The sequence below is a fragment of the Camelus ferus genome, chromosome 2 (genome assembly GCF_009834535.1).
Source record: "Camelus ferus isolate YT-003-E chromosome 2, BCGSAC_Cfer_1.0, whole genome shotgun sequence".
NCBI lineage: Eukaryota > Metazoa > Chordata > Mammalia > Artiodactyla > Camelidae > Camelus > Camelus ferus.
In genome coordinates, this window is record NC_045697.1 from 69,184,844 (window position 1) to 69,208,482 (window position 23,639).

Here is a 23,639-nt window from a genome sequence, read left to right on the forward strand (position 1 = left end):
GATGGCCCAGAAACAAGTAGGTGTATTAATAAAGATGTTTATTTTATTAGAAAAAAAAGATGTCACTGCAAAACTGTAGGGAAAGAACAGTCTTTAATAAGCAGTGCGGGGAATGGAAAAAAATACTATTGGACACACATACAAAGTCCCACTTTATACTATATTAAAAATCTCATTTCAGATAGATTATTGACCTAAATGTGAAAGTTAAAACCAGAAAGATTATCTTAAAACATGAGATCATTATGGCCTTGGAGTACAGAAAGTTTTCTTAAGTCATAGAAAGCTCTAACAATAAAGGGAAAATGGATAATTTGGTTATTTTAAAAGTAAAAACGTCCGTTCCTCAAGGGATACCATTAAGAGTGAAAAGCATGACGGTAGGTGAGAAGATACAACACGTGACCATCAGAGGGCTCATGTGTACAATATAGTTTTTAAAAATCCCACAAATCATTAAGAAAAATGTAGAAAACCCAGTGGGAAAATGTGCAAATGATTTGAGAAGGCACTTCTCAAATGGCTAATAAGCACATACAAATATGCTTAGCTTATTAAAAATCAGGGAATGCAAAATAAGACCACAAAAAAATACCACTGTATATTCATCAGAAATTGATAATACCAATTGTTGATGAAGGCGTGGAACAGTGGAAACTCTTTAGCTGCCGGTGGGAGTATAAATTGGCACAGTTTGGAGGACAGTACTGAGCTGGAGACAGCCTGTTCCTGTGATCCAACAATTTCACTGTTAGGTGTGTACCCAGAAACAAGCACATGTGCACCAGGAGCCATTACAAGAACGCTCATAACAGCATTATTTATAATAACGAAAAATTGGAAACAACTCATACCCATTTACAGTAAGATAAATAAATCATAGTATATTCATATCATGGAAAAAATAATACAGTTATGAGAAGGGATGAAGACAGCCATAACCCAAGAGTGTAGATGAATCTTAGAAACGTATTAAAAGGAAAAAGTCAGCACTGAAAAATACATATTATAAGATTCCATTTGTGTAAAATTCAAGAAAAGCTAAAATTACACTGTAGTTTTTAGGGATGGTTGGTTGATGAAACAGTGAAAGTATGGATGTGATTACCATAAAAGTCAGGGTAGAGATTTGAAAGGGGTGAGGGAGGGATTTGTGATAGGAAAAATGAATGTATGAAGGGGCTTCCTTGTTGGCAATGAATTTCTTGATCTAAGTGGCAGTTACATGGTTATTTGCTTAATAATAATTGATTAAGTGTAATGTATACTTAATGTACTTGTCTGCTTTTGTGGGATTTTTTTCATCATTTAGAAAAGTTTTTAAAATACGTATACATACACAATCATATACACATATATCTATATATGCAAACAGTGGTGATAAAGATAGATGTCCTTTGGCAGAATGGTATAGATAAATGTGTGCTGGGCTGTCTGCCTTGCTAATCCTTTTTAATATGGCAATTTAAGCCTCCCACAAATATGTGTGATTATAGTCCAAGTGTGAGAGGAGAGATCTGTAAACTTTAATTTTGACACATTTAAATTTTCTAAATGCCTTGGATCTTATTCTTTAGGGAGAAATTTATTTTTCATCTCATTTGGCGATTTGGCCAAATGGGAAATTTTTATTGTGACCTTGAGTCAGTTTTATGCCAGAGAATGACCTGTAACCTTCCTTGCAGTATTTTATAATAACAGGGTTTTTATTTTTTTATTTCTGTTTTCACCTTCACCACCTTCACTTCTGTTTTATAACTGTGCAGTGGATTGAATGATACCTGTAAAACTTTGTTTCTGAACTATCCTTAGCATATCATCCTTGGTTTTCCTTATATGCAATGGAGAGTGATTCCAACATTTAAATTGGGATTTGTATAATTCAAGGTTTTTTGTATTTTTAAGGCTGTTTCATCATGGCTTTCAATTCTAGTCGCCACACATTTCTAGTTCTATCATTCTGTAACCAAGGAAACGCCCTACTTTCAGCATGGCAGAGTGCAAGTGTACCTTTTAAAAAAATATTCCAGGTTGAATATTCTGTGTATTCTGAAATAATATTCTAAAGAAGATCAGTAGTCCTGGTGATAGAAAAAAAAGCTGAATTTTTACACATTAAAATTGTCCAAAAGAAAAAGTCTCAGGAATGAGATAACAAGCCTAAATTGTCATTGCTGTAGATGTGTGCATATACAGCTTAGGGAAACCAAAGACTAAAATAAAATCCAGCTTAAAAATAAAATTTAAATTAGAAATACATTGGCTACACAGAAATTTTTTAAGGTCAGTTGATCAGCATTTATCTTAAGCAGTATCAAATACACCCAAAACATTTAAGTAGGCCAATTTAGATTAAAATACAAAAGTGAATGAGGTAGAATATTTGCTGTAATGGGGGAGACAGATACAGATGTGAATATAAAATCTGCAATGAAGTAAGTTCTATAATGAAAGAATATTTAAGATATTGAAGTGTAAACAATATTGATTTGATAGACGAGTAGAGTTTGCTATGAAGATAATGTTTTTAAATGTAATTGGGGTTTAAATTCTGTCTTTAAAATTCCTTAGTTATCCATCAGAAAACTTGGAAGTTATTTTTTCTTTCAACATTTATTATGGGAATTTTAAAACCTGTTCAGATGTAGAAAGAATAATAGTATAATGAACCACCATGTACCCATCACCAAAGAAAGCTGCAAATTAATGAAAAACTGAAGCCCTTTTTTAAGACATGACTTTTCAGTTTCAGAAAGTTACAGATTAATTAACTGCCCTTAAAAAAATAACATTCATGCAAATATGAATGTACATACTTGTGATATACTTTGAAATTTACTCAAAGCTCTTTTCAGCAACTTTGTATTCAACAAGTTTCTATAACTTTGTAAACTCTGTTAACTGGATATATTTTAACTTTATGTAACAGGTATGTGTGTTTTATTTTAAACAGTTTCAGATATTTTATATATTGTTTTTTAAACATAAGGGTACTATCTAGAAAAACATCAGAGTGATGTTACTCGCCTTCAGAGCTGAGAATCAGTTTGTTTAGGTGCTGCCAGACATTGTGAAAGGTGACATAATTTCAAATGGAAAAATGAAGTAAAGCTTTGTGTATTTAAGCTGCAGTGTCAGATATTTCCTTTTGAAACTCAAATCTTCAAAGGTGTGTTATCTAAATCATGCACTTTCTTGGTGTTTTATAATTCTTCACTATGAATCATTTGTTTATACTAAAACTCCTGTTTCATCTCAAATTCTGTTTATTTTATTCACCTTATTCTTTAGATGCTATTAAACTGCAGCTAGTTGAAGCAGGCCTGGTAGAATGTCTACTAGAGATTGTTCAGCAGAAAGTGGATAGTGACAAAGAAGAAGATATTGCTGAGCTCAAAACAGCTTCAGATCTAATGGTTTTATTACTTCTTGGAGGTGAGTTGTAATTTATGCTGACCAAAGAACATAGTTGTCAGATTTTTTTTTAATTTATTGTCTCTTTTATAAATACGGTATTAGGCATTTTCTCATTTTACTATGACATTTAATCCCGTTGATGTGATGATTTTGAAGTCTTAAACACATCAGGAAGAGAACTAGGGATAATGAACCTGGAAAAGAGTAAATCTTCCAATATTTAAAGAGTTGTCATATAGAAGAGGACTTTGGCACCAAAGGACTATAAGCTAGCTAGATGGCTACTTGGGGCTTAGACTAAACTCTTTTGTCCAGTCTCTTCTAAAAGTTTATTATAAAAAGAGTAATTACTTTTCCCTCTATGAATTATAGATTATACAGTATGTAATTTCCCAATTGGATCTTCAGTTAGGAATATGGATGTGTTACCCCTAATGATTTTCCTTATATCTGTTTCATTTACCTCCAGATGAATCCATGCAGAAATTATTTGAAGGAGGAAAAGGTAATGTGTTTCAAAAGGTACTGTCTTGGATTCCATCAAACAACCACCAGCTACAGCTTGCTGGAGCACTGGCAATTGCAAATTTTGCCAGAAATGGTAAGCATATCAGTTCAACCTTATTAAATCAGACATTCTATATTTTTAATTTTTGCTTTGCTGTAACCTGGAACAGTTCAGAAGTGTACATAGTATTTGCGTGTGCTGCTAGCTTGATTTTTCAGTAATCTGGAGTACTTTTAGTAACTTTCCACACAAATTACTTACTTAATGCAGTTCAACTAAGTTCTGATAGTTTAAAGGTCATGAACAGTGATCATGAATTCAGGCCTTCTGAGTGCTCTATCTTCAGAGATTAGTAAACTTGGGTCTCATTCTAACATACATCTGATCTGGGAGGATATGCTCTTTTGCTTGATGATTTTATTTTGGATTTAATAATCTGAGTAGTCTTTGTACCGTTACTGTGCCTCAATTTATACTTTTATGCCTACAAAATTTAAGTGTGGGTTATCCTCTGATTTAGGACCACATATTTACTTAAATAATATTTCAGAGTCACCAGGCCTCTGTGTATATTTCTTAAGTCTGACACTTCTGCTATTCATTCTAGAAACTTAACACTGTGTCTAGGAAATATGGGTTGTTTTTGGTTTTTATTTGATTTTATTTGAATATGAACTGCTGTTAAAGCATGTTATTCCATTATTCCTTCCTTCCTTTTGGGGACCATCATTAACCCCTCAATGATGAAATAAAGACTGGCAAAATATTGATAATTATTGAAGCTAAATGTAAGGTAAATAGTAGTTCATTATAATAATCTCTCTGTTTTATAAATGTTTAAAAAATTCTGTCTTTAAAAAACAACTTAAATATCAGCCATGATAACAAAACGTAGAGTACTGTCACTGTAACGTTGGCAGAACGCTGGCACACTTCACTATAAATGGAAACCGTTGCAGGATGTGTTAAGCATGTGGTTTCTACTTACTTATCTTCTGATATATTATCAGGATCTCAGCTAGAGACGTTTTTGGCCAATTTTCAGATTTTTAAAAAAATGTTATCTGTATTAAGAATCTTATAATCAGACTTCTTACTCAGTAAACAAACAAAACAAATCTATAAATCTGACGGGAGAAAGAGATAGAATTCATTTTATTTCCCTAATGTAGTTAATGGGCAGGCATCCATTTAAAAAAATATATAGAGAGATTTGTAAAGAGGGAAAAAAGTATTTTTTGTTGTTGTTGTTCAGATGGAAATTGTATCCATATGGTAGACAATGGAATTGTAGAAAAACTTATGGATTTACTGGACAGACATGTAGAAGATGGAAACGTAACTGTACAGCATGCAGCACTAAGTGCCCTCAGGAACCTAGCCATTCCAGGTAAGAGTTAAGAATGGGAGGCAGCTATGTAAGAAAAAAATCTGTTGTTCTGGGAAGTTATTTACTTTATGTTTGTGGACCTGCCCTGAACAAGAAAAGAAGAATCAGATGGAGATCTTTTGTTAAATAATGGAGATCTTTTGTTAAATAAATTTTCTGAGACTATACAGGCATAATCTTTGTTCAGATCATTCAAATATTTTATTACCTTTTGTGAATGCCTAGATTTTCATCATATTGTATATTTAAGCTTTTTTAAGCATCTTCAGTTGAGGTAGGATAATGGTATCAGTTAACACAGTCCCCTAAAGAATGACTTTTAAAGATTTTTTTCCCCCCACCAGCAGACGTACACTGTTTTAAAATAGCCCCAATGTGTCCTTTTGGATTACAAGGCTTTTCAATCATATCATCATGGGGAATAACACAGGATATAGTTAAAACTATTCATTGTTCTACTTTCTAAAGATAAATTTCTGATTAGGTGAAATAGTGTATACTATATGAAAATGAAATCTATAGGAAATCAGTTTGGTTCATGTAGCAGATTAGTATTATTTATTAACATCTATAGTATCTGTTAACACAGTTGGGTCAAGGACAGAGGTAAAAAAAGTTTATTTAAGTTGAGGAATTGTGCTTTTTGTAAATAAGAAGGCAACATTGTCAGATTTCCTTACTTGTTTTATGATTAGATTTAAAAGCCAGTAAGTGTAATTTTGTATGTAGTGCTCCTGTAGACAAACAGGATACTTACCTCTGGTCCTCCCACCCCAATCCCATTCTTAAAATTTACAGAAAAGTAACAAGATTGGTTTTTAAATAGAAAAATACAACATTAGGCCTTGATGATAATAAGACATTCAGTAAATGTGTATTAAATTGAATGATTATATCAATATAATTATATATTATATCAATTGTATTAGAATGCTAATACCATTTTAACCACAGTCTTTCTCTCTCTCTCCAGTTGTAAATAAAGCAAAGATGTTATCAGCTGGAGTCACAGAGGCAGTTTTGAAATTCCTTAAATCTGAAATGCCGCCGGTTCAGTTCAAACTTCTAGGAACACTGAGAATGTTAATAGATGCACAAGGTAAATGAAATGCTTTCCCAAGGTGCATTTTCGGTATAATAGTTTTAATGTGCCTCTAGTTGAAAAAGGATTTGTTTTTAGCTTTCAGAATTATGTAATCATAAAGCTAAGTAGCTGGGGTTCAGGTATAGCTCAGTGGTAGAGTGCATGCTTAATATGCATGAGGTCCTGGGTTCAGTCCCCGGTACCTCCATTTAATTAACTAATTAATTAAACCTAATTACCCCTCCCCCAATTTTTTAAACATTTTTTTATTGAGTTATAGTCATTTTAAAATGTGTCAAATTCCAGTGGAGAGCACAATTTTTCAGTTATACATGAACATACATATATTCATTGTCACATTTTTTTTTGTGCTGTGAGCTACTACAAGATCTTATATATATGTCCCTGTGCTATACAGTATAATCTTGTTTATCTATTCTGCATATGCCTGTCAGTATCTACAAGTTCTAAAATCCCAGTCTGTCCCTTCCCACCCCCTGCTCCCTTGGCAACCACAAGTTTGTATTCTATGTCTATGAGTCTGTTTCTGTTTTGTATTTATGTTCTTTTTTTTTTTCTTTTCTTTTTAGATTCCACATATGAGCGATCTCATATGGTATTTTTCTTTCTCTTTCTGGCTTACTTCACTTAGAATTACATTCTCCAGGGACATCCATGTTGCTGCAAATGGCGTTATGTTGTTATCTTTATGGCTGAATAGTATTCCATAGTATAAATATACCACATCTTCTTTATCCAGTTGTCTGTTGATGGACATTTAGGCTGTTTCCATGTTTTGGCTATTGTAAATAGTGCTGCTATGAACATTGGAGTGCAGGTGTCTTTTTGAAGTAGGGTTCCTTCTGGATATATGCCCAGGAGCGGGATTACTGGGTTATATGGTAAGTCTATTCCTAGTCTTTTGAGGAATCTCCATACTGTTTTCCACAGTGGCTGCACCAAACTGCATTCCCACCAGCTGTGTAGGAGGGTTCCCTTTTCTCCACAGCCTCTTCAGCATTTGTCATTTGTGGACTTTAGAGTGATGGCCATTTTGCCTGGTGTGAGGTGATACCTCATTATAGTTTTGATTTGCATTTCTCTGATAATTAGTGATAATGAGCATTTTTTTCATGTGCCTACTGATCATTTATATGTCTTCCTTGGAGAATTGCTTGTTTAGGTCTTCTGCCCATTTTTGGATTGGATTGTTTGTTTTTTTTATTATGTTGTATGAGCTGCTTATATGTTCTGGAGATCAAGCCTTTATCGGTTTCATCATTTGCAAAAATTTTCTCCCATTCCATAGGTTGTCATTTTGTTTTACTTATGGTTTCCTTTGCTGTGCAGAAGCTTGTAAGTTTAATTAGGTCCCACTTGTTTATTCTTGCTTTTGTTTCTATTGCTTGGGTAGACTGTCCTAGGAGAACATTTTTGAGATGTATGTCAGATAATGTTTTGCCTATATTTTCCCCTAGGAGGTTTATTGTATCTTGTCTTATGTTTAAGGCTTTGATCCATTTTGAGTTTATTTTTGTGTATGGTGTAAGGGAGTGTTCTAGCTTCATTGATTTACATGCTGCTGTCCAGTTTTCCCAACACCATTTACTAAAGAGACTGTCTTTATTCCATTGTATATTCTTGCCTCCTTTGTCGAATGTTTTTTTAAAAAAAGAAGGTAAGTAGCAAATAAAAGGCAATAGGGATTGGTTTTGGAACCCAGTTCATTAATTTCCATACTTGTTATAATTGACTTTAAATGGAAATTATATTGCATCTCTCTTTATCAGTATATATAATTTGGTTTTAGGTTGATTTATTAGCAGTTCTTGAGGGGCTTTTATGTTTTAGCATTTTTTCCATACCCATTTTCAGCCTGTCTTCAAAATTATCAAGTTTCATTCAATACAGTGATAGTCAAAATTGTGTAAAATTTGTTTTGCAAACAGGGAGATCATTTTTTCTGTTTACAGCAACAGTAATGAAAATCACTCCTTGGAAATTAGTTTTATTTATTTACTTCTTTCTGAATTCTAAACCTTTCTCTTTATTGATTCCTTAGAGTCCTTATAAAAACTCTTCATTATAGTTTGCCAGAGTACTAATGGACTGCCAGGCAGAACCAAACAAGTACAAAGTTGTTTGTTTTTGTATTTTGTATGAAAGTCCACAGCTTGATAGAAAAAGCCCAATAGTTCATCAGAAACAGAATATTTGCAGTTCTCGCTTTAATAAAATTGTTATGTTTTTTAGACATGTAATTTTCCACCAGTTATTTCAGTTGATCGCCTAGCAGTGATTCATTCCTTTGTGGTTTGCCTTCTTTTCTATAGCAGAAGCTGCTGAACAACTGGGAAAGAATGTTAAATTAGTGGAGCGTTTGGTGGAATGGTGTGAAGCCAAAGATCATGCTGGTGTGATGGGGGAGTCAAACAGACTGCTCTCTGCCCTCATACGACACAGTAAATCAAAAGTAAGTCCTAGAGGAAACCGTTCACCATCAAACATTGCAGTGGCCTTTTCGGAAACCCAGTATCATAGACCTGTATCATAAGCTTGCCTTTTTTATGTATTCATGTGTAAATACATTAATCCACAATTCTGAAAAAAATAATTGAAGATTGAACTTTTTAAAATTTAGTTCTACTCCATAATAGATAAGAGGAACGCTTTGGAATCAAAGCAGAGATGAGTTCAGATTATATCTCTGCAATTTACTTGGTCAAGTGTATTCACTTCTCAGTATCTTCACCTATAAAAATTGGGATGACACCCACATGAAAGTGCTGTGAGGATGATTCGATGAGATCACATAGACAGAGCGCTCAGCTGCCGCCGGACACAGTGAGCACTCAGTCAGTGGAGGGTGCTGTTGTTCTCCACCACTACCAGCATCTGTGTCAGGCATCTTCCGTGTGCCACGCTCTGACCCAGCAAGCCACGGATACTCAGAAATTAAATGATATCTGGATGGTAGATGATGCCCCAAACTCATAAAGTTGGATGAAATCCATTCTCTTGTCAGGGTTCAGCCTGGTATGTGTCTGGTATGTGGTAAATCACCTGTAAATTTTTGTTGAGGAAAGGAAGAAATGAATGAAAAAATGAACTGTTTTAAAGATCACAGTGGTGGGAACTCAGGCCAACAGTTCAGCAGCTGATTTAGTATCCAAGTTAGATACCTTTTATTTTTTATAATCTCATTTTTGAAGTGACCCTTTTGACCATTTCACTTGTTTACAACTGATTGTATGTGAGACGAACGACAGTTTAGAACTAAAAATCCACGAGCTATTTTCATTTATTTATGGAACAAATTAAAAGAAGATGGCAAGAGAAAAAGCTTAAAAATAAGGGTATTCCTTGACTTGTGTAAATCTCCTTCATACAAATAATTGACTTCACCATAATAGCTATTCCAGCTGACTGGCCACAGGAATGTTCCTCCCCATCAGAAGTTATCTCTTGGCGTCTTTCCGTGGAGCAAAGCAGCTGTTCATTAGGGCTTTCCTATTACTTATTTCACTCAGAGTAGCCTAAAGGTTTGTACTTTTTTACTGACAGCAGTATATTCTATTAACTGTATTACAATAGGAGTCGTGTTTTGGCATCTGATTTGGAACCCTAAGATAAATTTCTGTTACATGTGGTAGTTAGGCCAGTGAGTCCAATGAAGAGTTGATTAATTCATAAAATCAGTTCAGTATCAACTAACAATTATATAACCAAACCATTAGTGGACACAAAAATGTGTCCATAGCTAGATGCATCCCAGCATCTTAAACAACCATGTCTTAGAACCAAAACTATTCAAATGCTATAATATTAAATTGAGATCTGAGGGTTTTGAGATTTTTTTGTGAGTTTCATTTATCACAGGTTTCCCTTTGCCTCATCTAATCTCTTATTTTCTCCCCGTCAAAAACTTTTAAGTACCCATTAAGCATCTATCAACTATGTAAGGTTTTTGAAAAAAACATGAGAAATACTAGATGGTACCTTTGTAGGGATGTGGGTGTTGGTATGAGTATGTGTAATAAAAAAATAATTGGAAATAATATAGGGTTTCAAATTTATAGTTGCATTATAACTTTTTTACAATTCAGTACCAAATAGACTGTTTTTTTCCTTTACATATCTTTACTACAATTGAGATTATACTGCTGCTAAGAGGCAATTGGAACTTTGATTCATAGGCTTCAATGAAAAGAATACAACGTATGTTCTTTGTGTGACCTCTGGATTAGAATTATTAAATTATTTTTAAATTTAACAAACATGAAAGGAATCAGCGATTCCTTTCAAGCAGCAGTTCTCAAAATATGTTTCATCAAATAATAACTCCAAGAAATGTTCAACAAAGAAAAAGGATTTTATGGTCAGGTTAGTTAGGGAAATAGCTCATTCCCTTAACTTGCCTTTGGAATTCTTCTTTTAATTTGTTCACTGATTCACAAACTGTTTCACTGTGGGTCTTTTTTGCAAGAGACACCTATTAACATTCCACTGGAAATACTTTGGAAAATGCTATGGAATAAGCTTTTAAAAAGTAATTAAACATTAGGTAAAATTTGTTGCATTCCTGTAGATTCTTAACCAACTGTTGTGAATCATGGCTCTCTCCTTGTGTTGTTCTTAAACTTTGAAGATTCTACTCCTTTTAAAGTCACCCTGATATCTGTCTTAGAGTACAGCACTCTAGAAGTTTGCACTGATTCACAGTTTCACCCTGGCTTAGGCATCTTGGCCATATAGAATGTATTCCTTGCTTATGCCAATAGGTAAACTCACATCTTGCCTTGAAAGCATGTCCTCAGCTAGGGCTCCTAAGCAGCTAGCTTGAGAAACATAGTTTGCCTCTACACCATGAATATAAAAATTCCCTCCTGTCAAAGCAGGGTACTTTTCCTTAACCTTTAAGAGTAAAACATTCTTCATCAGTTATCAAGCTAAAAATACTTAAACAAATGTATTTAGTCATTTGCTTATTCGTCCAACAAATATTTATTTAAACCCTGGACTGAGAGCTTTGATGATAGATTGTTGAGAAAGAAAGGTTTTGATAGGTGATTCGGGAGCTACATGAGCCTATAATCTTATAAATTATCCCAAATTCAAGCCTATCTCAAAACATTCCATTGTAACTGATGTTTTCAACAAAGTCTTTAGCTGGATTTATCTCAACAATTAAGAGCAAATTGACCATAAATGATAAATATGTGAGACTGTTAACATAGATAATTTGCCTTGGTTATATATGTACTGAAATTTAGCCTTCTATAGAAAAACTTCTTGAAAAATAGGATTATGAAATAAAATATATTTACTTATTATAAATGAAATGGTTTCAGAGAGGTTAAAATAATCTCTGGATTAATTTTGGAAGTGTATTGGTTAAAGTTATTTGTAATTCTCCAGATGAATCTTCTTGTTCTATGGAGTGGTGCTATTTTTTGTCTTGAAGTTAAAAGCATAACTTTAAAATACATTCATAGAGCCTCTTGAAATCACATTAAATGACTGCCTCTGCTTGGCACTATAATGAATTCAGTACATATACTTTTGCATAGACCACAAATGGTTAAAAATGAGGACCTGGTGGTCAGACTGTCTGGATTTGAATCTTGGCTTTTCACTATTTAATCACTGTCTGACTTGAGGCAAATTATATAACAATCTGAACTTCAGTTTCCTCATCTATAAACTGGAGATACTATCTAGGGTGAAAATGAGCTGTTGTCTGTAAGCTACCCAGTACAGTGTCCTGGGTGTAGGTGTTGCTCCATAAAGGGTAGCTACCAATAGTAATAATCCTCTTTTGTCATATGTCACAAGTACAAGGCTGCATTTATTTTTTATCCTCCATTCTATCAGGCAGAGTGACACCATAAGCTACTCAGTAAGCATTTACTGAAGTAGGAGGAGCGGGGGCAGACATTTTAAAGGGAAATACTCAGGTATCTCTTTCAGAAAAGTGAGGTGGGAAAAAGCTATGCTTGGATTGAAGGGTAGTAGTGGTATTCACTTCTGATGTACAGATTTTCTTCATTTATTCCTTTCCCTTCTTTCTAGTACAGTGGACTTTTTAGGGTGAATCACAAACGGGAGGATGAAATGATAGTCCAGGAACCTTCCTAGGTGACTGCATATGTATCTTGTGAATCTTTTGTGGTCTTCTTGACTCAAAAATCTTTGTGATTTTTATAAAATTCTTTACTAATTTTAAGAATTATTTATCAGTTTCAAATAAGCTGCCTCTGAGTACGCAGTATATAGCTGTCCCTTGGTATCTGAGAGGAACTGGTTCCTAGACACACCTTCAGGTACCAAAATCTGTGGATGCTCAAGTCCTTTATATGTGCACATCCTCCCATATACTTTGTCATCTCTAAATTACCTAATACAATGTAAATACGATGTAAATAGTTGTAAATACGATGTAAATATTTGTAAATACAATGTAAATACTAAATAGTTGCCAGCACACAACAAATTCAGGTTTTGCTTTTTGGAATTTTATGGGAGTTATCTTTTCCCCAAACATTTTTGGTACGTGGTTGGCTGAATCCATGGATTCAGAACCGCAGATACAGAACCCACAGATACGGAGGGTTGCCTGGATTGGGAGGCTTCCTTTTCACTAAGAAAGGCTTTGAAACATGGTTTCTCACTTTCTAGAAGAAGTGGGTGGGAAAAGACATTAGACGCTATAACACAGCCACCAAAAAACTCAGTACTTGGACTCTATTGATTTAGAATGTTTAATCACTAAACAAGTCTGGGCTCAAAACAAAGATACTGTCTATAAATAGTTTTCTTAAAAATTTACATAAGGTAGAAGGAGAAAAGAACTCCTTTTTCAAATATTTTAACAAATTAATTTGAAAAATATTTCTAATTACAGTTAGTTTTGTATCATTGAAGCTAACTGGGACAGGCTACTTAAAATATTCCAGTGGTTACTTCAGGTTACTAAAAATAGTGAAAAGTAATAAAGTTACTTTTAAAATATTCTATAATTGAGAGTTTCTACTAAATCATATTTAGCCCAAGAGTTTTAAGGCAACAACGAGTACTAGATGAAGTGAGATGAAGACAAAACTGAGTACTAGAAAAAAAGTGATCATTTAAAAAAAATCTAGCCTTTGTGCTTTTCATGTAGTAACATTGTAATTTTAACAAAACCCTATGAGATATACACTTACATTATCTCATTATTATAGGTGAATTCTTTGAGAGGCAGAGAGCTTCAGTAATTTGCTCAAAGTGGTGGTGCTGGGATTTTTTGAGTCTGGAGCCCAGTGCTCCCTTTGCAATTGGAGAGGGCAGAACCGTAGGCACCATGAAAAATGAGGAAGACAGAATTTTAAGTTCTGCTCAAGTCCCTTTGTATGTAATCTAGTTTTGTCAGATCCAACAATGGTTTTTAAAAGCTACGTAAGTAAGTAAGTAAGTAAGTAAGTAAGTAAGTAAGTAAGTAAGTAAGTAAGTAAGTAGGTAAGTAAGTAAGTAAGTAAGTAAGTAAGTAAATAAATAAATAGCTTCACCTAGTGCATCTGGAGAACACCTACCTGGTGTTATATTACAAATGTGAAAAAGAAAAGAACTTTTTAAATTATTTCAAGACTTAGTCTCTTGTTGATCTTGTGGGTAAGTCAACATTTGGGGCAATGTCACTTTATTTCTTTGACTTTGGAAGCTTCTGGGACTCTGTTCCTTGATATGAACTGCGGTGGTCTTTTTCACCTAGGTAATTTAAAAGTTGTCACCTTTTGATGGATTTATTTAAAGCTAAAAGCTTTTTCCTTTTCTTCTGTGAAGAAAAAAATTATGGCTAAATGTAATGATTCATAGGGGACACTGTCAGAAAACCACTCAACAGTGAATTGACTGATTGTAATGCAGTTTCTTTATGTTTTAAAATTAAAGTTTATTATTCTGTGATATTTATTGTAGGATGTAATTAAAACCATTGTACAAAGTGGTGGCGTCAAGCATCTAGTTACCATGGCAACTAGTGAACATGTAATAATGCAGAATGAAGCCCTTGTTGCTTTGGCACTAATAGCAGCTTTAGAATTGGGTAAGTACCCCAGTGACAGACTTGTTTTTTCCTATTTTTATTTTGGATGAAAGGAAGCACAGGAGTGGAACAGAGGTCAGACAGAACCTTGACTGTACACATTTTGCCAGTGTGTCTGTACCCATATCTGAGTATATGGAAAATCATATTCTACAGAGCATCACCACAGCTGTCCCTTTTGGTGGTTCTTTAGGTAATATTTTTAGGGCAGTACTTTAAGGTTAGTTTGACTCCTTTTTTTTTTAAGGTTAGTTTGACACTCTTAAATGTTATCTCAAATTATAGGCACTTAGGAAATACAGAAAACATTTTCAGAAGGCCTCATGGAGAAATAAAAAAATACATAGAATACAAAATCAAGTTTAGAGTTTGCTGCCCTTCCAGACACCCAGACCTTCGCTGCCGTATCTACTACTCATTCTTTCTTTTGCTCATATCCTCCTCCCTGTCACTGTGGTTTCTGTTGCTTCATAGCATTGCCTTCATTCTAAATTCTCACCTTCTATGTCACTCTTCTGTATACTTTACATTCAGAATTCCCCCAAAGCAAAGTCTGAATGATTCAGTCCTTTTCTCTCTATCAGTAGCATCTCTGTTGGTCAGAATTCTTCAGGATAAGCTAGCTTATAGGCATCTTAGCTTATGGGTAGGAACTTTGTCTCAGGAACCAACCTCTGATACAGTCAGCTGGGGACAATCAGAGTCCCATAGCCTGTGGAAAGGCCTCAGGCTGCCTTACACAGAAGAGGACTATAGACTTAGGCGTGTCCTATTCAGTTCAGAGCCATTTGGGTAAATACTGCTAACTGATCACCTCAATTCCCATTGGTGATTTATGTGCATAATCTTCGCACTGGGGCAAGTGGACCCACCAACTCTTATCCCCAGGAGCCAAAAGATAAACAAGGTATATTTTCCTCCACTGTCAGATTTACTCTGTCACTCTCAGATTTCAGGTATGAGAGATATGAATTTTTGTCCTCTTAAAGGGTTATAAATTTTTAAACAACTTACACTTTTAAAAAAATAAGTAGGATTTAAAATTTTCTTGAATTTTAAAGATAAAAGACTTCAAGAAAATGTATGTGACTTTGGTCACTGATTTAGGTTAGAGATGCTGCAGAGGTCAGTCCGAGTCCTGGCCTACTCGGTGATTTATCCCATGGTTTGGGGAGATTATGGATGTCGGTCCTGAAGTCCAGACACCTTTAAGTGGGGGGAGCTGTGATGAAGAGGTGAGAGTTGGTGAGAACATTGAATACCAAATTGGGTTCAGGGCTTGATTTTTTTAAATGGCTTAAAGTGATAGAGCAATTTCAGAACATCCTTGGCCTCCCATCCTAGGGGAAATCTGGTTTTATGCCCTTCATAACTAGTGTCTCCTAAACAGGCTTCCTGATAGCTGAGTATTTGCCTGGGTCTGGTCACCTTACCATGGAACTGACAATACATAATCACATTTGTTGTTGTTACCTCATGTTTCCTAGGCTCCTTGAGCCTAAGATTTAAAAATAAGGCCATACTACCTTTTTAATGTATAGTGCACTTTGAAAATCATACTTCTCCAACTTGCATCCTTACCAGCTGTTGGATATGATTAAGGAATTATAAATTTTGTGTATGATGAAAATATTAGAGCAGTATTTTGAGTCCTTATATATTTTTATTAATTGTAGATTCACATACAGTTATAAAAAATAATATAGAAAGATCCTTTATACACTCTGCCCAGCTTTTCCCAATGGTAATATTTTACAAAACATATGTGTAACATCTCAACCACTAATACAATTTACCTATCTTATTCAGACAGACTTGCCGAGTTATACTTGTACTCATTTGTGTTTAAAAGTTCATAGTTTTATCACCCGTGGAGGTATATCTGAATAGTTCTAATACCACAAGGATCCTCCACTTACAACCACACTCATCCACCTCCCCCTTCCTTGTTTCTAATCCCTGGAAACTACCAATCTATCCTTCATTTCTAAAATGTTTTCATTTCAAAAATATTATACAGTATTTGACCTTTTTGAATTGGCTTCTTTTCCTCAGAATAATTTCCTAAAGAGTTACTGATTTGTTTTATGTATCAATTGTTCACTCCTCCTTTCTGAATAGTATTTTGTGATATGTATGTACTGCAGTTTGTTTAACCTTCCACTTATTGAAGGACATCTGGGCTGATTCCACTTTGGGACTTAAAAATAAAGCTGCAGTGAACATTCATGTATAGGATTTTGTGTAAACATAAATTTTCATTTCTCTAAAGAATGCCTAGGAGTTACAAGATAACTTCTCGATGGTATGGTAACTGCATGTTTGATCTTTTAAGAAACTGACAAACTGTTTTACAGAACGGCTGTAGCATTTTTCATTCCCACCAGTGCTGTATAAGTGATCTCGTTTTCTCTGTATCTTCACCAATATTTAGTATTGTCACTATTTTTTAAAATTTTAGCCATTCTCATAGCTATGTAGTGATACCTCGTTTTAATTTCCATTTTTCTAATGGCTAATGATGTTGAACATTTTTTCATATACTTATTTGCCATCTGTATATATTCCTTGGTGAATGCCTATTTATGTCTTTTGCCCATTTTCCATTTTTTTTTAACTATTGAGTTTTGAGAATTCTAAAAGGCTTATAGTCTTATATTTTACATTTAAGTCTGTGATCCTTTTTGAGTTAATATCTATATAAGATGTGAGGTTTAGGTCAGGCATCGTTTTTTTGTGTTTTGTCTATGGTTATATAATTGCTCCAGCACCATTTGTTGAAAAGGCTGTCTTTCCTCCACTGATCTGATGTTATACCTCTGTCTAAAGTCTGTAGAGCACATTTGTGTGGGTCTGTTTGTCGGGTCTTCTTTCAGTTCCTTTGACCTATGAGCCTACCTGTCTCTCCACCTGTTTGGCACCGTCTTGTTAACTGTAGCTGTCCAGTGAGCCTTCATACCTTGTAGAGGAATTCCTCCCACTTTATTCTTCTTTATCAAGATCTTTTTTTTTTTTTTTTTACCTTTTCCAGGGCCAGTGGCTTTCCATATAAATTGTAGTACATGCCTGTTTTCTATAGAAAATCCTATTGGGATTTTGATGGGAATTGCAGAGACCTTATCTCAAAGATACATACTAAAATACACATGGGGGAAATTATGTGATTTGTAGGATTTGCTCCAAAATAATTTGGGATGGGTGAGAGTAGATGGATAAGACTAGAGACAGAGGAAACAAGATTGGCCATGATAATTTTTGAAGATGGTGACAAAGTGTATCATATCATCTTCTTCTTCTTTTGTATGTTTAACAGTTTTCGTAATAGAGGTTAATTGCCTCATATTTAAAGGAATATTTTAATATTGAATTTTAAGCCCAATCTCCTGAAATGTCTATTGAAATTTAGATCTATCTACCCTTTTAACAAGGCCTGAATTTAATACTCTTTATCTACGTCATTATTATTATCAGTCCCTTTTGGAAGGTTTCACATGGTCAGCTTCTAGAAAGGGAAGCAGTATTTAGCCAGATTGTATCAGGTTCATACACAGTGAATGTAACTGATACTTTAATTGTTTCATGTTCCAGGCACTGCTGAGAAGGATCTAGAAAGTGCCAAACTTGTACAGATTTTACACAGACTGCTAGCAGATGAGAGAAGTGCTCCTGAAATCAAATACAATTCCATGGTCCTGATCTGTGCTCTCATGGGGTCTGGTAAGTATTTCTTCTGTCATTTGATATTCATCAACGTACAGTTGACATTAAATATAAAATAATAATAATGGTTGCTTTGGGTTTAAAAGGCATTAGAAATTAGTTTATGGAAGATACAGGATTCCTTTTATCTTGCAAATATTCGCCAAGGATTTTGGTGGGGGGGAGGGGGTAATTAGGTTTATTTATTTTTAGTGGTGGTCCTGGGGATTGAGCCCAGGCCTCCTGTATGCTAGGCAGGTACTCTTCCACTGAGCTATTACCACCCCCCAAAAAAGATTCTTAATAATAGAAAGTATTATATAGCAAACAAAAATCAATGTTAAAAAAGTTTACCTTTAAGTTTCATTAACCCTAAAATATTATTTTATATAAAGAACAAGTTCTGATTTTGTATACCATGATATTAACTAAGGAATTTGTTCAAGAACTCATTGGCATATCTTGGTATATGTTCCGTGGACACTTGAAAAGAACATATATCCTGCTGTTATCAAGTGGTGAGTTCTATAAATGTCAATTAGATCCTTTTGTCTGATACTAATGTTTTCTGTATTCTTGCTGATTTTCTACTGGTTCTGTCAGTTTTTGAGAGAGGGGTGTTGAAGTCTCCAGCTACAATTGTTGATTTGTCTGTATCTCCCTTCAGTTCTGTCAGATTCTTGCTTCATGTTTTGCAGCTCTGTTGATAGGTACATACACCCTTTAGGGTCACTGTGCCCTCCTAGTGGATTGACCTTTCTATCATTATGTAATGTTCCTCCCTGTCTCTGGTACTTTGCTCTGAAGTCTACATTGTCTGATATTAATTTAGCTACTCCTACTTTCTTTTGAGTAAAATTCACATATCTTTTTCTTCCCTTTCAGTTTCAGTCTGCTGTATCATTCAATTTGAAGTGTAGGCAGCATATTGTTGGGTCATGTTTTTGACTCCACTCTGTCATCCCTCACCTTTTTTTTGCTTAACAGTTGTGTGATTTCGTCCACAAAGTTGGTTATCATTATTATTATTACCATTTGTTAGATGAGGAAGCCAAGGCTGTGAAGGAAATAAGCAGGGACAGTGCAGTGGTGCTGGGTGAGGAGTGATGAACATGAATGGTCCCGTTTGTTAGGGACAGGCATTTTCTTTTCTTTCTTTCTTTTTTTTTTTTTTAACAATTTTTATTGATTTATAATCATTTTACAATGTTGTTTCAAATTCCAGTGTTCAGCACAATTTTTCAGTCATTCATCAACATATACACACTCAGTGTCACATTTTTTCTCGGTGAGTTATAACATTTTGTGTATATTTCCCTGTGATATACAGTGTAATCTTGTTTATCTATTCTACAATTTTGAAATCCCAGTCTATCCCTTCCCACCCTACACCCCCCCTGGTAACCACAAGTCTGTATTCTCTGTCTGTGAGTCTATTTCTGTCCTGTATTTACTCTTTGTTTTTGTTTGTTTGTTTGTTTTTGTTTTTGTTTTTTAGATTCCACATATGAGCGATCTCATATGGTATTTTTCTTTCTCTTTCTGGCTTACTTCACTTAGAATGACATTCTCCAGGAGCATCCATGTTGCTGCAAATGGCATTATGTTGTCGGTTTTTATGGCTGAGTAGTATTCCATTGTATAAATATACCACCTCTTCTTTATCCAGTCTTCTGTTGATGGACAGTTGGGCTGTCTCCATGTCTTGGCTATTGCAAATAGTGCTGCTATGAACATTGGGGTGCAGGTGTCATCCTGAAGTAGGATTCCTTCTGAATATATGCCCAGGAGCGGGATTCCTAGGTCATATGGTAAGTCTATTCCTAGTCTTTTGAGGAATCTCCATACTGTTTTCCACAGTGGCTGCACCAAACTGCATTCCCACCAGCAGTGTAGGAGGGTTCCCTTTTCTCCACAGCCTCTCCAGCATTTGTCATTTGTGGATTTTTGAATGATGGCCATTCTGACTGGTGTGAGGTGATACCTCATTGTAGTTTTGATTTGCATTTCTCTGATAATTAGTGATATTGAGCATTTTTTCATGTGCTTTTTGATCATTTGTATGTCTTCCTTGGAGAATTGCTTGTTTAGGTCTTCTGCCCATTTTGGATTGGGTTGTTTATTTTTTTTTCTTATTGAGTCGTATGAGCTGCTTATATATTCTGGAGATCAAGCCTTTGTTGGTTTCACTTGCAAAAATTTTCTCCCATTCCGTAGGTTTTCTTCTTGTTTTACTTCTGGTTTCCTTTGCTGTGCAGAAGCTTGTAAGTTTCATTAGGTCCCATTTGTTTATTCTTGCTTTTATTTCTTCTAGGAGAAAATTTTTGAAATGTATGTCAGATAATGTTTTGCCTATGTTTTCCTCTAGGAGGTTTATTGTATCTTGTCTTATGTTTAAGTCTTTAATCCATTTTGAGTTGATTTTTGTATATGGTGTAAGGGAGTGTTCTAGCTTCATTGTTTTACATGCTGCTGTCCAGTTTTCCCAACACCATTTGCTGAAGAGACTGTCTTTATTCCATTGTATATTCTTGCCTCCTTTGTTGAAGATGAGTTGACCAAAAGTTTGTGGGTTCATTTCTGGGCTCTCTATTCTGTTCCATTGGTCTATATGTCTGTTTTGGTACCAATACCATGCTGTCTTGATGACTGTAGCTCTATAGTATTGTCTGAAGTCTGGGAGAGTTATTCCTCCAGCCTTTCTTTCTCTTCAGTAATGCTTTGGCAATTCTAGGTCTTTGATGGTTCCATATAAATTTTATTATGATTTTTTCTAGTTCTGTGAAATATGTCCTGGGTAATTGGATAGGGATTGCATTAAATCTGTAGATTGCCTTGGGCAGTGTGACCATTTTAACAATATTGATTCTTCCAATCCAAGAGCATGGAATATCTTTCCATTTTTTAAAGTCTTCTTTAATTTCCTTCATCAATGGTTTATAGTTTTCTGTGTATAATTCTTTCACCTCCTTGGTTAGATTTATTCCCAGATATTTTATTACTTTGGGTGCTATTTTAAAGGGGATTGTTTCTTTACTTTCTTTTTCTGTTGATTTATCATTAGTGTAAAGAAATGCAACTGATTTTTGAACGTTAATTTTGTAACCTGCTACCTTGCTGAATTCTTCAATCAGCTCTAGTAGCTTTTGTGTGGACCTTTTAGGGTTTTCTATATATAGTAACATGTCATCAGCATATAATGACACTTTTACCTCTTCTTTTCCAATTTGGATCCCTTTTATTTCTTTCTCTTGCCTGACTGCTGTGGCTAGGACTTCCAGGACTATGTTGAATAGGAGTGGTGATAGTGGGCATCCTTGTCTTGTCCCAGATTTTAGTGGGAAGCTTTTGAGTTTTTCACTGTTGAGTACTATGCTGGCTGTAGGTCTGTCATATATAGCTTTTATTATGTTGAGATATGTTCCCTCTATACCCACTTTGGCGAGAGTTTTTATCATAAATGGGTGTTGAATTTTATCAAATTCTTTTTCTGCATCGATTGAGATGATCATGTGGTTTTTGTCCTTTCTCTTGTTGATGTGATGTATTACATTGATTGATTTGCATATGTGGAACCAGCCTTGTGTCCCTGGGATGAACCCCACTTGGTCATGATGTATAATCTTTTTTATGTGTTGTTGGATTCTATTTGCTAAAATTTTGGTGAGGATTTTGGCGTCTATGTTCATCAGTGATATTGGCCTATAATTCTCTTTTTTTGTAGTGTCTTTGCCTGGTTTTGGTATCAGGGTGATGGTGGCTTCATAGAATGAGTTTGGGAGTATTCCCTCCTTTTCAATCATCTGGAAGAGTTTGAGAAGGACTGGTATGAGTTCTTCTTTGTATGTTTGGTAGAATTCCCCGGTGAAGCCGTCCGGTCCTGGACTTTTATTTGTAGGGAGGTTTTTAATTGCTATTTCTATTTCCTTTCTAGTGATCGGATTGTTCAAGTGTTCAGATTCTTCTTGATTCAGTTTTGGTGGACAGTATGTTTCCAGAAACTTGTCCATCTCCTCTAGGTTATCCAGTTTGGTTCCATATAGTTTTTCATAATATTCTCGTATGATATTCTGTATTTCTATTTTGTTTGTTGTAATTTCTTCATTTTCCTGGGACAGGCATTTTCAAGGTGATGGTGACAACTACAGTTGTGGGCAGTAGAGGGCAGTTTCGGGAAAGCACTTCCGGAACTAAGTCTTGGTGGGTGGGGTTGGGTTCCTAAGTGGCTTGGTGCTTTCACCAAGGCCTGAGGTTCAGCTGTCAACTGTGAGCAGGTTCACATGCCTCATTTTGTGCATGTAAATAAAGGTGGACCTGTCTCCTGGGGTGGGCTCACCGTATCCAAGTACAAAACCAGAATGGTAGTTTACTCATTTATAATGAGAAGTATGACTGCCCCTGATCTCAGAACACCCCCCATGCACATGTCTGGTGCACTGACTCCCGCAGGGCAGACAGGCATCGAGGGTTGCTTGATGAGCTTTGAACAGAACAAGGAGTTAAATGAATGGACTGTGTAGTGGCATCAGGTCATGGTGGCTTGATGCATCTGTTTTTGCAGCAGGGTCCACTTTGACAAAGGAATTGTAATCCTGGAAGCCCTTGGCTTGAGGCACCCGTCATCTTTTCAGATGTTGCTGTTGTGGCTCTGTCTACACTGCCCTAGGTAGTGTTTGTGCTCTATGCCGACCAGCGCCCCAGTAAGCTCTGCTTTGCTTGTATTCTTTGAGGAGATTTCTGATATTTTCCACAAATCCTGCTTGGGCAACCCATTGAATGATAAAATTCTCCTTCACAAAGAGTTTTTCCATTCTCAGATTGACCAATAAATGGTCAAGATACTCTTGTGTTAAATCTTTAGTTAGGGAAGATTTTTCTTGGGGTATTATGTGGATTTTTCCAGAGCCATTTTTTAAAATAATGCACAGTTAGAGAAAAATAGAAATACTAATTTACCAGTAAGTTTTTTGTTACTGTGATATGAAACTCAAATTGGAGTAATGGGAAACAAAAGGTTTGTGTGGTGTTTAATCAGTAAGCAAAAATAATTTACTATTTTGAGGTTTTTTTAAATGATCATTGTATAAAATCTTTATTCAATTTATTTAAACTAAAAGAAAAAATAGTTTATACATTTCTTCTACTCCCACCCCCTGCCTCTTGCAACCACCAGTCTATTTTCTGTATCTGTGAGCTTGGTTTTTGATTTTTAGATTCCACATATACAAGAGATCATATGGTATTTGTCTTGTTCTGTCTCACTTACTTCACTTAGCATACTGCCTTCGACGTCCAGCCATATTGTCGCAAGTGGCAAGATTTCATTCTTTTTTATGGCTGACTAATACTCCATTGTATAAATAAACGACAGTGTCTTTATCCATTCATGGACACTTAGGTTGCTTCCATATCTTGGCTTTTGTGAATATTGCTGCAGTGAACATAGGGGTGCAAAGGG

At 35.1% G+C, this 23,639-nt stretch overlaps 1 protein-coding gene and 1 non-coding gene across 8 annotated transcripts in view; both read left to right on the forward strand.

Annotated features, from left to right (window-relative positions):
- RAP1GDS1 (Rap1 GTPase-GDP dissociation stimulator 1) overlaps positions 1–23,639 on the forward strand; it is a 129,574-nt gene that overhangs the window by 101,170 nt on the left and 4,765 nt on the right. For 6 of the 7 annotated variants that reach the window (XM_032460216.1, XM_032460186.1, XM_032460207.1 and 3 more), the window contains 7 exons: positions 3,292–3,435; positions 3,887–4,018; positions 5,181–5,315; positions 6,289–6,414; positions 8,733–8,872; positions 14,356–14,482; positions 18,071–18,199. In XM_032460216.1, the coding sequence (XP_032316107.1) occupies positions 3,292–3,435; positions 3,887–4,018; positions 5,181–5,315; positions 6,289–6,414; positions 8,733–8,872; positions 14,356–14,482; positions 18,071–18,199 (933 nt within the window). The remainder of the gene's footprint in view (positions 1–3,291; positions 3,436–3,886; positions 4,019–5,180; positions 5,316–6,288; positions 6,415–8,732; positions 8,873–14,355; positions 14,483–18,070; positions 18,200–23,639) is intronic. The other variant, XM_032460201.1, reaches the window with a different exon arrangement.
- Positions 6,536–6,607, forward strand: TRNAI-AAU. Its single transcript has one exon. It is a non-coding gene; the product is annotated as a tRNA-Ile (tRNA).